Raw genomic sequence first — 15576 nt, forward strand, 5'->3', positions numbered from 1 at the left:
AAAGGAAAGAATTTTTGCTCGTAATATTATTGTAAAATATGTTCAAACTGTATTTTTTGATGCTGAAATCAATTGTATAAGGTCAAACCAACCAATGCCAAAGAAAAGCCCACTATCAGCACTTTGTCCATTCATTGATAAGGACGGGTTGCTCAGAGTGGGAGGGCGTCTTCAAAATGCATCTTTGCAGTTTAATGCAAAACATCCTATCATATTACCTAACCAGCATAAATTAAGTATTCTGATTTTACAATATTTTCATATTTTAAATTTGCATGCATGTGGTAATTTGTTAATGGGTATTTTACTCCAAACATTTTGGATATTAAATGTTAAAAGAATAGTTAGAAAATGTGTATTAAATTGTGTTGTATGTTGTAGATTTAGAAGTAATATGTCAAAACAAAAAATGGGAAATCTTCCTGAGGGACGAGTGACTCTCAACAGACCATTTTTTGTCTGTGGTATTGATTATGCAGGTCCAATTTCTATATTGAAACACCGAGGCAGAGGAGCCAAAACAACGAAAGGTTATATGGTTGTATTTGTATGCTTTGCTACGAAGGCTTTACATTTAGAATTGGTTACGGATTACACGTCCGATTCCTTTATTGCTGCGTTGAAACGTTTTTGCTCAAGAAGGAGCACACCTAAACATATTCATTCGGACAATGAGACTAATTTTTTAGGAGCTAAAAGGAAGTTCAAAGATTTATACAACCATTTATCTAAAATTAATCTAGATCAAAAGGTTTCGTATTTTCTTTCTCAACAGGAAATTGAATGGCATACTATCCCTCCTTTGAGTCCGCATTTTGGTGGACTCTGGGAAGCTGGTGTAAAATCGGTAAAATTTCACTTAAAGCGAGTTTTAGGAAATTCAAACTTAACTTTTGAAGAACTTTATACTTTATTAACTCAAATAGAGGCTATATTAAACTCAAGACCCCTAGTTAGTGTAGATAATGATGATGTAGATAACTTAAATGTTCTAACACCATCTCATTTTATAATTGGAGATGTAATTAATAGTCCACCTGAGACACTGGAAGTGTCTACACTTTCATTAAGGAAGCGCTGGGATATTGTCCAAAAAATGAAATTAAATTTTTGGAAAAGATGGCATATCGATTATTTGAGCTCATTACAAAATAGGAGAAAATGGAAAAATTGTTATCCAAACATTAAAATCGGTGATATTGCAATTATTAAAGAAGACAATATTCCCCCAGCAACATGGCCTCTTGGTAAGGTTGTAGCTATACATCCTGGTAAGGATGAGGCCATAAGAGTAGTTACATTAAAAACTTTGAAAGGGCTTTTTAAAAGGTCTATAGTTAAACTGTGTATCTTACCTGTGCATCAAGAATGACTTCTTGATGGGTGGGAGTATGTTTATGTGATTTTATTATTTATAATATTTTGTTTTTATTTAATTACTTTATTTGTATTTTTGTTTCTTTGTATATGTATTCATACAGTAAAGATTAATACTGAACATAGATGGCGCAGTATGCGCTAACCCATATGTATGTTTGGAATGTGGGGGAGGCGCACTTAAGCTGTTTTTGTAAACACTTCACCCTGAGAGTTGGTGTGTAACTGGTGCAAGTAGGCACCGCTCGCTCTTTTGTTAGCGGCAAAAAGAAGTATTCGTTCGCTCTTTGTTAGCGGCAATTGCTACTTTAATTGTATATAGTATTATGTGTTACCTTATATATGTGAAGTCATCGTCCATGTGTTGTTATATGTGTGTGTGTGCAAAATAAATAAGAAAGAGAGACAAGAAGGCATCTTTCCTTGGCTTAAATACACACAACCAGCTCTACATATATATATATATATATATATATATATATATATATATATATATATATATATATATATATATATATATATATATATATATATATATATATATATATATATATATATATATATATTCAATGAAATCAAATTTAAAAATCAAACATTATTAATTTAATCCAGAAAATCAAGTATTTACAAATATATAAATACGCTAAATATTCAGAATATCGTAAATTATTGTATTATAAAAATCGTAAAATATTAAAATTTGAAGTAATTGAGAATATCAAGAGAAATAAATTATTTTATGGGGGAAAAAAAACATACTTACTAAAGTTATTCAGAACATTTAAAAAATATATTAATTATAATATACATTATAAATGAGACATCAAAAATCATCAGCACTCATTAGTTCTGCCTCAATGTCACTTGAATCACTGTTCATGGAAATTATTAAATTTTGGTTTTCGCATACTTCCTCTACAAGTCCGTCAATTTCCCACATTTCTTTCTCTTTTGTTGTTACATGGTTAATGCATTTTTTCCAATTGTCAATTGTTACTTTTTGTATTGCTTGGATTACGAGCTCCTTTACATCATTAAGCTTAAAAGTTTTATTTTCGCGTGCAACATGTCCTTTAATTTGACTCCAAATCATCTCGATAGGATTTAACTCGCTGTGGTAAGGTGGCAATCTCAAAATTGTATGTCCATATTTTTCTGCAATAGTTTCTACTCGATATATATCATAAAAATGTTTCACTTCAGAAACTTTCTGCAAAAGTTCGATTTTAATCATGTCTTTATCCCATGAAATATGCTTTTGGGATAACCATTCTTGAATAGACTTTTTAGTCCAAGAAGTTGTAGGAATTTTCTCCATTTTTACAGAATGATAAGAAGCATTGTCCATTACGATTACGCTGTTTTTCTTCAGTTTAGGAAGAACACTTTCTAGCCATTTTTCAAAATGATCACCATTCATCTCGTCATGATAGTCACCAGTTTTTTTCCCAATAAAAATCTCAGCTGCATCACGGACGAAACCTTCTTCGCTTCCAATATGTGTAATAATGAGTCTTCTTCCTTTTCCTTTTGGTGCCGACAAACCTACTGTTAAATTTGAAGAGGAGGCTTCGTAGCTACTTTTAATTTTAGTATCTTGCCATACTCGACTCTGAGAATGGCCTTCATTTACCCATGTCTCATCAAGATAATAAATGGGAGTGTTTTGTTTCTTATAATGAGCAATTTTTCTCAAATAATTCCTCCGCCACAAAATAATATCTTGTCTCTCTAGGAGTAACGCTTGTGTTTTTCTTTTTTCAAAAGAAAATCCCAAGTCTTTCAATATTCTGTAAAGCGTTGTTCTGCTGATGTTTTTCGAAAAGATATCTCTATCATCGTTCACAACTTTTAAAACTTTATCTAATGTTGAGATCTCATTTCTACGAAAAAATGCATGAATTTTTCGTCGAATGCAGGATAAGGTAAAGTCATCATATTTTATGTCTTGATTGTTTACCTTCTAAGCCTGGTCGCTTCTTTCCAGGGGTACTTAAAGGACTGGATGCCTTTTTTTCTTTTTTCAAACGGAAAACTGTTCTTTGTGAAACGCCCGTAAGATGCGAAACTTTGTCAACGATTTGATTGATAGAGTCTTGAGGGGTTTCTTCTCGGAGTCGAGAATAAACATTTAATATGTTTCTACGTGCTGCACTTTTTATTGGTTTCCCTCGTCTTGAAGGTGTATAGAGAGTAGTCGGTGATAACACTTTTTCAGACATTTTAGAAATGACGACTTGAATAAATATTAACAATCGAAAATGAATGTGATTAACAAGATCAAAAAATATCAGTTAATTAAAAAGCGAGAGCAAAAAAAGTACGTGTGATGATAATAACGGTGAGAACTAAATGGATAGCTGGAGAGGGCGTACAAGAGAAGCGCGCCAAATATTTGACCTTGGAGACCGGTTCTACAAAGTGGAATTCATTATGTCAATCTTTTGGTTTTATTCGTTCGCTTTATTTACAAAATATTTAACAGATAAGCACTTCTAACTTGAGAATAATTTTAAATACATGCTGATAAAAAAAACGATATCTGTTATTTATGATATAATTTGATAAATTTCAGCGCATTTTAGTTGTTTTAAAGTCAAAATGGATGGGGAACTCTTTCCCAGCGCGGAGCGTCACATTTTCTGCCTTTTACAATACTGCCAAGTTGGGGTGAAACAGAGTATAGTTATCGCCTGATCCATAACGGCAGGTGCAACTTCTTCCTACTTGATAACTTTACGTCCTTGGTCTGGTTGCAAACCAAGAATTCCTGTTGTTTCGAATCTTTCAACCATTATTCGTAAGTTAGTTAAAGTCATCGGTCCTCTACGTACCTGTTTTAACCACCGGCATTCATGAAGAGCAGCACTGGCATTTTCATCCTGCTGATAAAACAGTTTGACTAATAAGGCACGTTCACGTAGTGACAACGCAATCAACGGGCGAATTCTTGTAGCATGGCATAAATTCCCGCAACCCTTCCTTTTATCTTCAATCTCATGTCATGAAGTATCCATATGAGCAAATTACATAGTAAAGTTTTTGATCGCAGCTCCAGTTTTCCCCCTATCTTCGTTTTTTGATACTAATTTTTTTTTTTCTTGATAAATCGAAACCGCATACTTTAATGTGTCTGGTGGTCAAATTTTGTTATATTTCGTCCGGTACATAACACGCTACAGGGCTCCGAACACCTCCTGTTATTTCTTGATCACCCTGTATATATATATTTCATGATACCAGTCGAGTTTTTTTTTTTTTTTCAAATTCATAATTTCTTAAACTTATGCATAATTTAAAAAATATTTTAAGAGAAGGCAATCAAACTTATTGCTTCATCAAATCTTTATTGTTTCTCTTCTATCAAAGAGCTGTATATAAAAAATTTTCATCCTATAAAATCTTCTTTTTTATAATAAAGCTGCAGTCTATTTTCGTTTTTGCCGGTTATTTATGGTTCCATTTTTTTTTTCTTTAATTCAGTGGAATTTAGTTCTTAGATATATTTATTATATTGTTTTAAAAGGTTTACTTTTTATCGATGATATTAAATCCACGTCTTCATTTAATGCAAAATTAATTTTTCTGGAGATTATGTCATTTATTTATTTCTTATAAGTAGAATGAGCAGACAGTTTGCAATTAGCTTAATAATGTGTAATGACTGCTATTAATTTTTAGAGTCATTCCAAATCACCAGAAACATCCAAAATCTGTCGAATAAGAGTGAGACTGATTTTTCGGCCACCCCTTTTTTATGAATCTTTTTTAAGATTGATAATTTTCTTTCAAGACTGAGACTGATTTTTTAATGATCATATTTGTGCCCTTTTCCATCATCTGCGCCACCGGCGGTGCCCAATGTCTCCACCCCTCAGTATGACCCTGCATCAGACATTTACACTTAACCCCTTTCTCAATAGAAAACAATGAAATATTCATTTTAATTGATATCAAAATCTTTTTCCACAATAAATTGTCGTAAATGTTATCAACAAGACTGCGGTAGCAGCTCTTCGAAAGGGGGGAAAACTAAATTTTTCTCTACTTTGGTTTCGAAACAACAGACGTCAATTAATTTTATAGTTAATTAAAAATAATTTAGTTGCTTATTCAATTATAGCTAATAATTATTTACAATAAATAACGATTTGTATGGTGTCCGGTGGCAAGAATTATCTGGCGGAAAGACAACCAGTAATTGAAAATAAGCATTAAGGATATAATATCAAATAAAGTATCCCTCACTAATAATGGAAGCAAATTTTCACAATCTCATAGCAAAAACGAAATAATAGCCGAAGCAAGCTAAAATAGTTATTGACATTAATAAACTTCACACGACTGAATGATGCTGAAACGTACTCTAATTAATTGAAAGGTATATGAAATAAAAGCAATTAAATGAAATGGTAAAGAATATATTAAAATAAAATTTGGGTTTTTCATTAAAGTATAATCATTCAATTGCAGTTGCTATTTTTAGTTTTGGTGAAGCAAATAGATATTTATTAAAAATGAAATCAATTCTTAATAAAAATAAGTTTATGTTATTAAATTTTTTTTTCATTAAAAAATATTCTTGGGACGATATTTCTTGAGATAAATTTCTATAAGTAATTATTTTTCTAAGTACTAGTATGTATTTTTCAATTCTTCAAACCCCTAAACAACTATAAGTTTTTTTTTTTTTTTTTTTTTTTTTTTTAAAAGTTCGAATTATAGTAAAGGACATGGAAAAACATTTATATGCTTCAAAATGTAAGCGAATCTTTAACATTCTAAGTGTTTAAAAAAGTTTTTCCATAAGTCTAAAGAGCATTAAATATTAACATAAAAAATTGTTTATTGTGTAAAATATAAAATAAAACAGTTTAATTAAATTATAAAATACTAAAATAATTTAGTAATAGGGAATAGAAACCAAAAATCCGACCAGGACAGTGAAATAGAACTATACAGTCTCAGATTAGAGAGAACTAAAATAGAATTACAATTAGTGCAATTAAGGGCTAATGAAAATAGTTCTTAAGACTTCCGCTAATCAAGGGTGTAAAACCGAATTAGAAGATTCACTGGATAGTTTATTAAAGAGTGAGAATATTGTGTATTAAACCATCGAATAAAGCTCAGGACTGGGGTTTCTTTATTACTTCGTTAGAGAGAGCATTTAACACTAAAAAGGAACCAGAGAAGTTGAAAACAGAGATTTTGTTAAATTTGTTAGGGGAAAGAGCTTCTAATATCCTAACTTATATTGCTGAGAAAGATTTAAATAATTATAATGAAGTTAAATCAATTATATTAAGAGAATTAGAACCAGCAGCGCAAGCGGTTTTAGAGAATTTTAGAAATGCTTCTAGAGATAATAAAAATCATGTGCAATTCGCATCATGCTTAATGACGAGTTTTGAATATTATTTAAAATTAAGAGGGGTAACAGATTTCGAGGCCCTAAAACAATTCATGGTTTCTGATAAACTATTCCAAATGCTAGACAAAGAAATAGCAACTCATATCAATATTAGACAAAACCAAAAGTGGTTTACACCTCTCGAATTAGGAAGAGAATGTGATCTATATTTTGCTTCCAAAGGCAAAATCATAAACAAGACGGGAAAAAAAAGCAAAAAAAAAAAAAAAAAAAAAAAAATTGCAGCAAGAAATTTAAACCGGCATCAAAAGTATTTTTCGATGAAGTGAAAAATAAAAATTATAATTTATGTCTCAAGAGTGAAAATTATCCGTTATATGCTTGTCCTCAATTTAAGAGATTTGAACGCGTTGATGTAGTGAAAAATAAAAACGCCTGCTTTTAATGTTTATCGCTTTATTGCAGCTTTCAAAAATTGTTCGTATAGGACATGTTTCTGTGGCAAAGCTCACAATAAATTAATTCACTTTCTGAAAGAAGCAAAAAATGTTTCGTCTACGAATGTACAAACCGATGAAGTCATTCATAATTCGTAATCGGGAGAGGGAATTCTGATGAAGGTGCTATTCCCTCCTGTGAGTGGAATATGCTTTTCGCTGCAACTAATCTAATCGAAAATAAAAATGTTGTTTTGTCTACTGTAAAATGTTTAATAAAAGATGGATGTTCGCAATGGCAGGAAGTAAGTGCCTCTTGGATAACGGTTCACAGTGTTCTTTCATGAGTAAGAATTGTGTGCAGATGCTACAACTGAAAAGTGAAAAAAATAAATAAATCTATTTTCTGCATTAATAATGCCTCGCTGGTAGTTAATTGCAGAGTTACAGCAATTGTGGCTAGTAAAAATAAGAGTTTCGAAAGAAATATTTCGATGTTAGTGGTATCAAAAATAACGGATTTAATACCAAATACGATGATCGATACGCGTGTACAGATTACAGAATCAATTGACCTTGTGGATCCTAATTTTAATATTCCGGGGAAAATATATATTTTAATTGGTGCTGTATACTTTTATGACATGAAACCGGGAAAATTAAATGCTAATAATGAGAATCTGACGTTACAGGACTCTGTATTTGGGTATATAGTAGGAGGCAGCGTTTCGAGTTCAGATAAATTAAATTCTAATTATTGCAGTTTAATATGTGGGACAGAAGAATTAAATTCAAACTTAAGAAAATTTTGGGTGATTGAGGAAATTGGTAACGAATTACCAGAAAGTAAAGAGAATGCTATTTGTGAGGAACAAATAAAAAAAAAGGGAGGGGGTGATAAATGGGTTGATATTTTATGAACTGCATTTTTTTTTAATACAGATTTCATAATTTATTCCTGATTCAAATTGAGTTTTTTTGGAGAATGGAAACATTTTAATTTAGAAACATATACAATTAAAGTGAGGTGTTTATTCAAGGAATTTGGTATATTAATTTCTTAAGTTACTTCAGAACATTGTTTTATAATTTCATATGGGTTAGAAAAAGGAGGGCTTCGTTTTTATTAAAATTGCGATAGTTAATTTCTTCAAAATCAATAAAATTAAATGGTTCACATTTTTTTCTCAATGAGCGAAATATCATATCAAATTTTATTTTTATTATGAAAATTTATTGTTACTTGTAAAGCCAAATTATGAGCATCATTAGAAAGTTCATAATAATTAGTTGATCAATAGGAGAATCACAAGATAAGGTTTCCAACAACAAGCATGTTGGATGATATTTAGTAATTAAATGAGGGGTTTAATCATATTTACTAATAACTTGTTCAAATAATTTTGTTCATGGAACTTTAATGGAGGAGGAATTTACATTTAACTTTAATTGCTAACGATTGATTAACGCGTTCAACTTTACCATTAGTTTGAGGATGATAAGCTGAAATTAAAAGGTGCTTAATATTAAAGTTTATTCTGAATTTTTTGAATCTAGAATAGGTAATAAAGCAATTCTATCAGTTAATAATTTTATAAGGATTTAAATTTGAAAAACTTGTTTTAAAGTATTAATGTGATTTTCAGAATTTTCATTTTTTAGTGAAAAAGCGTAACATACCTTTTTGCATGGTCAATCACAATATGTAGAAACTTTTTTGTTGAATTGTAATAATTAAAACCTCTAAAAGTATCAACAGAGATGCATTCAAAAAGTTTATTAGTAGGAGGCACCTGTTGTAATAAACCAAATCTCTTTTGCCTCCTTTTCGTATTAAATTGGCATACAATACAGTGCTTAACAAATTCGGAAATATAATATTCGGCCGGTAGTATTGAGTACCTATTTTTGAACACCCGGATTCATGAGTTCGTTTTAGTAATTAAGGAGGGTGCAACTATTTTATACAAAATTTTCTTTTTTAATTTCTGTGACAATTTTGTTTCATGGCACTTAGGTACACATAAATTATTATTCTTTTGTTGAGTTATTTTCGTTAAAATTAAGTGAATGAGATGAATATTGAAGATGTTGAGGAACAGAGTGCCTGGTAACATATCTGTTTCAATATTAGCAGAGCCGTTTGGGAATTTAATTTTATAATCAAACACACTCAACTTTAGGGAATAAAGGCATAATCGACCTCTTAATCGTTTTTAATATTTTTGAGCCACATGATCAGTAGGCCTTGTAAGTAGTAAAAAATTTTGACCATGAAGGTAGTAGTAAAATTTATTTAAACCATCAGCTATGGCAAGACCTTCTAATTCCGTTTTTGCATTGTTTTACTGATAATCTCTTAAAGTTCTGGAATAATAGGCTATTGGGTATAACACATTAGAGGCATGGGCTGTTTCATTGCAGTTCCAACTCTCTTTTGTGATGCATCAACAAAAACATGGAAGATTACACAGGATTATATAAATTTAAAACAGATTTTGTTATTAGTATTTCTTTAATTTTTCAAAAACATTTTGGCATTCATCAGACCATTTAAATTTAATAACTTTTTTCAACAATTCATTTAAAGGATATCTATTCTGGAATAAATTTATTATTAACGTTTACAGAACTTAAAAAAACCTTGAGGTTCTTTTACATTAGTGGGAAGTTTCAATTTTTAAATAATTTCTATGTTAGCTCCATTAGGCGTAACTTTACCTTGTTCAGTTTCATAACCTAAGATGTAGCGTAAATCTATGTTACTCAATACTTCAAACAATTATGCTGGGCTGACATCTACCCGGTGTCTGTTTTGATTGAGTGAATTTAAAATGGCATAAAGTTCTATTTAGTAATGATATTATTAAAAAAGAATATTAATAAAAATGAAAAATAAAAGTTTAGTTATATACTAATTAGTAAATTAATTATTCATATAATTTAACGTTTTTTAAAAATAAATTATTTCCTGCAGTAATAATTATTTTGTTCAAATATTTAATTATTTTTTAATGATACCAATAATTTTTTTTTACTATATTTTAAATATTTAGGGTTGTTGTGACATAAATTATAAATATTTCATTTAAAAGTAACTCATGAGTAGTTTAAATATCCATATTATTATGTTAATAGTTGTTCATTCAGATTGACAACACTGATATGTTACAGAATTTTTGAGTTTGTTGTTTAAAGAGATTCTAGAATTTGAATGAAAATAAATTTATGTTAATGTGGTAATATTATTTATAATGTAGTAAGATTTCGTTTACTAGTAAGTTTATCTGCATTTCACTTTTGTTGACACACGAACGCAACAATTGGTGACCCGGCTTTTACTATGACTACGAATAGTGGTCATTCTACGATTTAAACAACTTCTGTTATGGATGCCGAAGCGAATAAAGTAAACATCAAAATTCCACCCTTTTAGCGAGCAAAACCTGACATTTGGTTTTATCAAGTAGAAGCTCAGTTTCAAATAAACAAAATTTCTACTGAAAAAACTAAATTCAACTGATTTCCCAGCTTGAACCGAAGTATGTTGAGCATATATAGGACATTATTAAGGACACTAAGCCTAATAAATATGCCCTGACGAAAAAAAGACTTTTAAATATGTCCAAGGAAAGAGAAAACAGAGAATAGTTACTGGAATAGACATTGGAGATTATAACCCAAGTCAGCTTTTGCAGAAGATAAAACATTTAGACGCGAACGATTTTTCAGAAAAAGTGTTAAAATCTTTATGGCTCGATAAAATGCCTGATTTTATTCAAAACATTCTTCTTGAAAATGAAGAAAGTTTAGACAAACTGGCTACGATGGCTGATAAAATTCATGAAATGAAATCTGAAATGGAAGTTTGTGATGTTTCGCCAAATGTTAGTAATACTGATGCTTTATTTGGAAGGATAGCTGCATTAGAACAAAAAATTTATTCGACGCAAATAAATAACCGTTCTAGATTCAAATTTAAAAATCATCACTGGAATATATCTCGAAGTCGCAATCGTTCAACTAAGCGATTTAATCAGAAAGGTAAATATTGCTTTTATCATTTTAAATTTGGGGATCGTTGTCGAACTGAAAAATGTTACTCACCATGCGCTTGGAGCGAAAAGTCGGGAAACTCCAAAATGCAAAAGAATTAGCGGCTACTGCTGTTGCTGATATTAATGGAAGCCACAAGTTTCGTTTATTTGTAAAGGGCAAAAATACGGGACTACGGTTCTTAGTGGATTCAGGAGCTGATGTTAGTCTTATTTCTGCAACTTATCGAAATAAAACAGTAGATGGTTTTAAACTATACGCAGAGTATGGAACGGAAATTCCTTACGGAATTAAAAATATGAACTTAAATTTAGGACTTAGAAGAGAATTTTAATTTCCTTTTATATTAGCTAAAGTTGATAAAGCTATAATAGAAGCTGACTTTTTGAATAAATTTAAACTTTTAACAGATACTCATAATAAACAACATATTGATGGAATAACTAATCTGTCCGTTCGACATCACGTAATGGCAGTATCTATTGATGATGTTATTAGTATTTTGAATAAAACTTCTAAATATGTTAATTTATTACTCAATACCCAATTTAACTAAACCTAATTTGACAGTATCTAAATTTGAACATGATGTTGAATATTTTATCACAACAAAAGGACAATCTACTTATTCCAAAGCTAGACAACTGGATTCCAAGCGATTATATATAGCAAATCAGAAATTCCAGTACATGTTAGAAAATAATATTATTCGGTCATCTAAATCTCAATGGTCCAACAATCTTCACATGGTGCCTAAGAAAGATGCTCCTTCCGACCTTGTGGGGATTACCGCCGTTTGAACTCTCAAACCATACCATATAAAACTTTTGGCATTTGCATAATGAACTTAACTACAAAATATGACGATGATATTGAAATACATTATTTCAAAGATGAAGTAAAACATTTTATTAAATATGCGAAAAACGAAAAAAATTTCAAACCCAACTGATATATATAAATTGATTATAGATGGCCTAAAATCAACATTTCCCAACGTGGGAACAATTTTAAGAATATTCCTCACCATGTCAATTTGCAATGCAAGCGGAGAGAGATAATTTTCGGTTTTAAAAAGCGCCAAAAATTATTTATGAAATACAATAAGTCAACCGCATTTAAATGAGGTTTCACTGTTATTCATTGAAAATGAGTTAGTACAGGAATTAGATTATGAAAAACTTATCGACAAATTCTCCAAATTAAAAGCAAGGAAAGTGATATTTTAAATTTTATTTTCATTATTTTTGACGTCTGTTTCTTTTATTACAATTTATCATTTTAATACTACTTAATATATGTATTTTGTCCATCCTAGAAAAATATAATTTCTTTTTATTATTTAGCATTTTAATTTTTATCATCACCGTCCAAAAATATAAACCTTTCTATATCAGAAAATATGTGAATAAACTGAATTTACGATATCAGTGCATTTTGTGATATGTTTTTGTTTCGTCATGTTATTTTGGAGCACAATGCTTTTTCTTATAATTTATATCATAACTTTTTAAGAACAAGACTTTTTAGAAGAAAAGGTAAAAATGTTTTTAATGATCTTTTTGTAGAGTTTCAACTGGATAATATTTTTAATAACCGTTTTAAAATTTCTCTATTATTTAAAAAAAATCTTAAAAGTGATAATTTTATATATTCTCTTTTTTTTATTATCTGCTTTGTTAATAGAAAATACCACTCAATCCTTCGGTCAAAGGATATTGACACTGTTTATATCAATTCGAAGTTTTGAAGAATGTAAATAAGAATATTTTCTCCTAATAGTTACTGAATAGAGCTGTCATTTTATCCTTTTAGATTAACAAATTTTATATATGTTACGGCCAAAGCCCGAAATCGGCCAGTTCGCGAATTGGCCGGCCAATTCGCGAACTGGCCAACGTTGCTGTAAACTTAGCGGCCAATGTCCGATCTTTTCTTGATTTCGGGCTTTGGCCGGCCAATTCGCGAAGTGGCTTGGGACGATCGGCCAAAGTAGGAAGAAAGGAATCAAGAGCAGATTGTTTTACACACTGTTAAAAATGAAGTATTTAAAAATGAATACTTCTGTGTACTTTTTTTTTTAAGTACAATTGCTTCAGAAACGAGTTCAAATATAAGTGACACCTCTCAGTTAAAAATAAGCTTGTAATATATAAAAAATATGATCTCGTATCATTCTGTTCTCATATTAAAGCCATAATAGAAATTATTCAGTGAACGTATATGCTGTAACAAAATAGCGTGAAGATTAGATTTGCGCCCTTCAAAATGAATAAATTATATCTTGAGCAAAGGCGTTGCGTATCGTGTATGAATACAAAGACAAATTGAGTACTCAGTTTTCAATTACTTTTAAGGGTGATCCTTAGTCTTTTTCCCCTCCATGTACTTAATGTTAAAGATCCCAGATCACATTGTCTCCCGTTCTCCCGAAATATCTCTTCAAAAATATGAAATTTTTTGCAAAGACAAATAGCAAATATAAGGAAGATAATAACAAATATGAAGGAAATATAGTTTTGTTATTAATATCATTTAAAGACATTTCTTTGTTGGCGCCATCTGTCGAATTTCACCTACAACATGACCTTATTTATATTTTATACATAAATGTCATTATATTTATTTATCACTAGCCATATTAGCAACCAGCCGGTTCGTCAGTATTAATGATCGCTAAAATTTTCAATTAATATAACTTGTTCACTTAGTAGCTTTTTCTGCAAAATATTTTTGAGCTTCATAGTTTGGTAGTTATATGATTCAGTCATACTTATATACTTATGTAGGCCTTAAACAGTTCTGTTCATTGTACTACTTTCTCTAATATTCTGTCAGTATCCATAAAATTTCTACTTTAAATTGAAGTGGAAATGTTAAACTGCAATCAAGATAAAAGCTTTTTATATTGAAGCTAACCATGTCTTTTTTTAAATATGAAAATTGATATCAGAGTCGTTTGGCAGTGAAATTATATGTGCACTGCAGAATAATTTATATAATATCTTAAAGAATTATGCAACAAAAATTTCTCTGATTCATTGTAAAATTATTATTATTTTTTTTTTTTTTTACTTTCAAAAGATTTAAATGATGCAAATAAAAATATTTTATTTTATTTCAGTCAATAAATGAACTTATGAAAAAATTACGAATTTTAAATTTTACACAATCTTTTGGTCCCAAGGAATCATATTCTGCGAAATACTCTTGACACTTCAACTTTTAAATAAATAAATAAACGTTCCTATCTTCTGCGATGAATCTGGCCGATTCATGAAGTTTTTATGCATCAATTTTAAAACAATCAACATTTTCATAATCACAGGCCAATCACTGTCCTTGCAGAAGATAAGCGTATCTTCATTGAGACAGTCGGTGAAGTAGTCTAAAATCGCCAGTTTTTATAGAAGAGTGATAATGAAATTTCATAAATCAGTCAGTTTTAGTGATTGATTTAGTTGGTTGGAGTTCAACAATTTTTATTTAAAATATTTGTGTCTCAAGAATATTTTGTTAAATATGATTCAAAGGGCAGAGAACCTATGTAAAAATTTAAAATTCCTGATTCATCGGATCATTTATTGACTAAAGTTATATTAAATATAATTATTTAGTTCCTTTAGACCATTTTGTTAGCAAATGTATGCCCCAAATTAGATGATAGTCGCAGATTAGAATGATTATAAGTATATTAACTAACACACATTGAACTTTATAAGTATAGATTATCATATCGGGCTTTGGCCAAGGATTCCCGGCCACTTCGCGAAATGGCCAGCCAAAGTAGAAAATACAATATTAATTGCAAGTATTTCGGACTTTGGCCAAACCTCTTGGCCAGTTCGCGAATTGGCCAGCCAATTCGCGAACTGGCCGTACTTCGGACTTTGGCCGTAACATATATAAAAAAGGTGCAACTTTTTTTCATTTACTTGATATATACATATAATATAAGAATTGCTGAAAAGTAAGTGCAAAGTTAAAATTAAAAGCTAAAACAAGTTTAATTCATTTTACATTCTTGTTATAAATAGAATTTACCTAGAAGGAGTCCTCAAAATAATTCAGCGCCTGTGTGTCAAAATCCGCCACTGATTCTTTGTATCGAAAAATAAATGTATTTTCTCTTAATATATAAGGTTTAACTTATGTTTTAAAAGTAAAATAATTATGCACATTCAAATTGTTCTTGGATTATAATTAAAAATTAATTTTTAAGTGTCAAAATATTTATAAATATAATTTTAATTATAAAAATATTTTAAATAACTATTTTTACCTTAAAATCATAACAAATTTCAATTTTTTCGGATTTTAATAGATAAATTA

The 15576-nt window shown here is 29.9% G+C and overlaps 1 protein-coding gene across 1 annotated transcript; it reads right to left on the minus strand.

Moving 5' to 3' along the window:
* Positions 1 to 2200: 2200 nt before the first annotated feature.
* LOC129959670 (uncharacterized) lies at positions 2201 to 8878 on the minus strand. Its single transcript, XM_056072559.1, has 3 exons — positions 8869 to 8878; positions 4105 to 4279; positions 2201 to 3182 (listed from the first exon to the last, which is right to left on the minus strand). The coding sequence occupies exons 1-3, from the start codon at positions 8876 to 8878 to the stop codon at positions 2201 to 2203; spliced, it is 1167 nt and encodes a 388-aa protein (XP_055928534.1).
* Positions 8879 to 15576: the final 6698 nt, after the last annotated feature.

The sequence above is a fragment of the Argiope bruennichi genome, chromosome X2 (genome assembly GCF_947563725.1).
Source record: "Argiope bruennichi chromosome X2, qqArgBrue1.1, whole genome shotgun sequence".
NCBI classification, from domain to species: domain Eukaryota; kingdom Metazoa; phylum Arthropoda; class Arachnida; order Araneae; family Araneidae; genus Argiope; species Argiope bruennichi.

Excerpts from the sequence above, each read along its gene's own strand:
- LOC129959670 (XM_056072559.1), bottom strand. Across the intron at positions 3,183-4,104 it reads CAAGGACGTAAAGTTATCAA|AACAACGCTTTACAGAATAT; the intron begins GTAGGAAGAAGT and ends AAACATCAGCAG.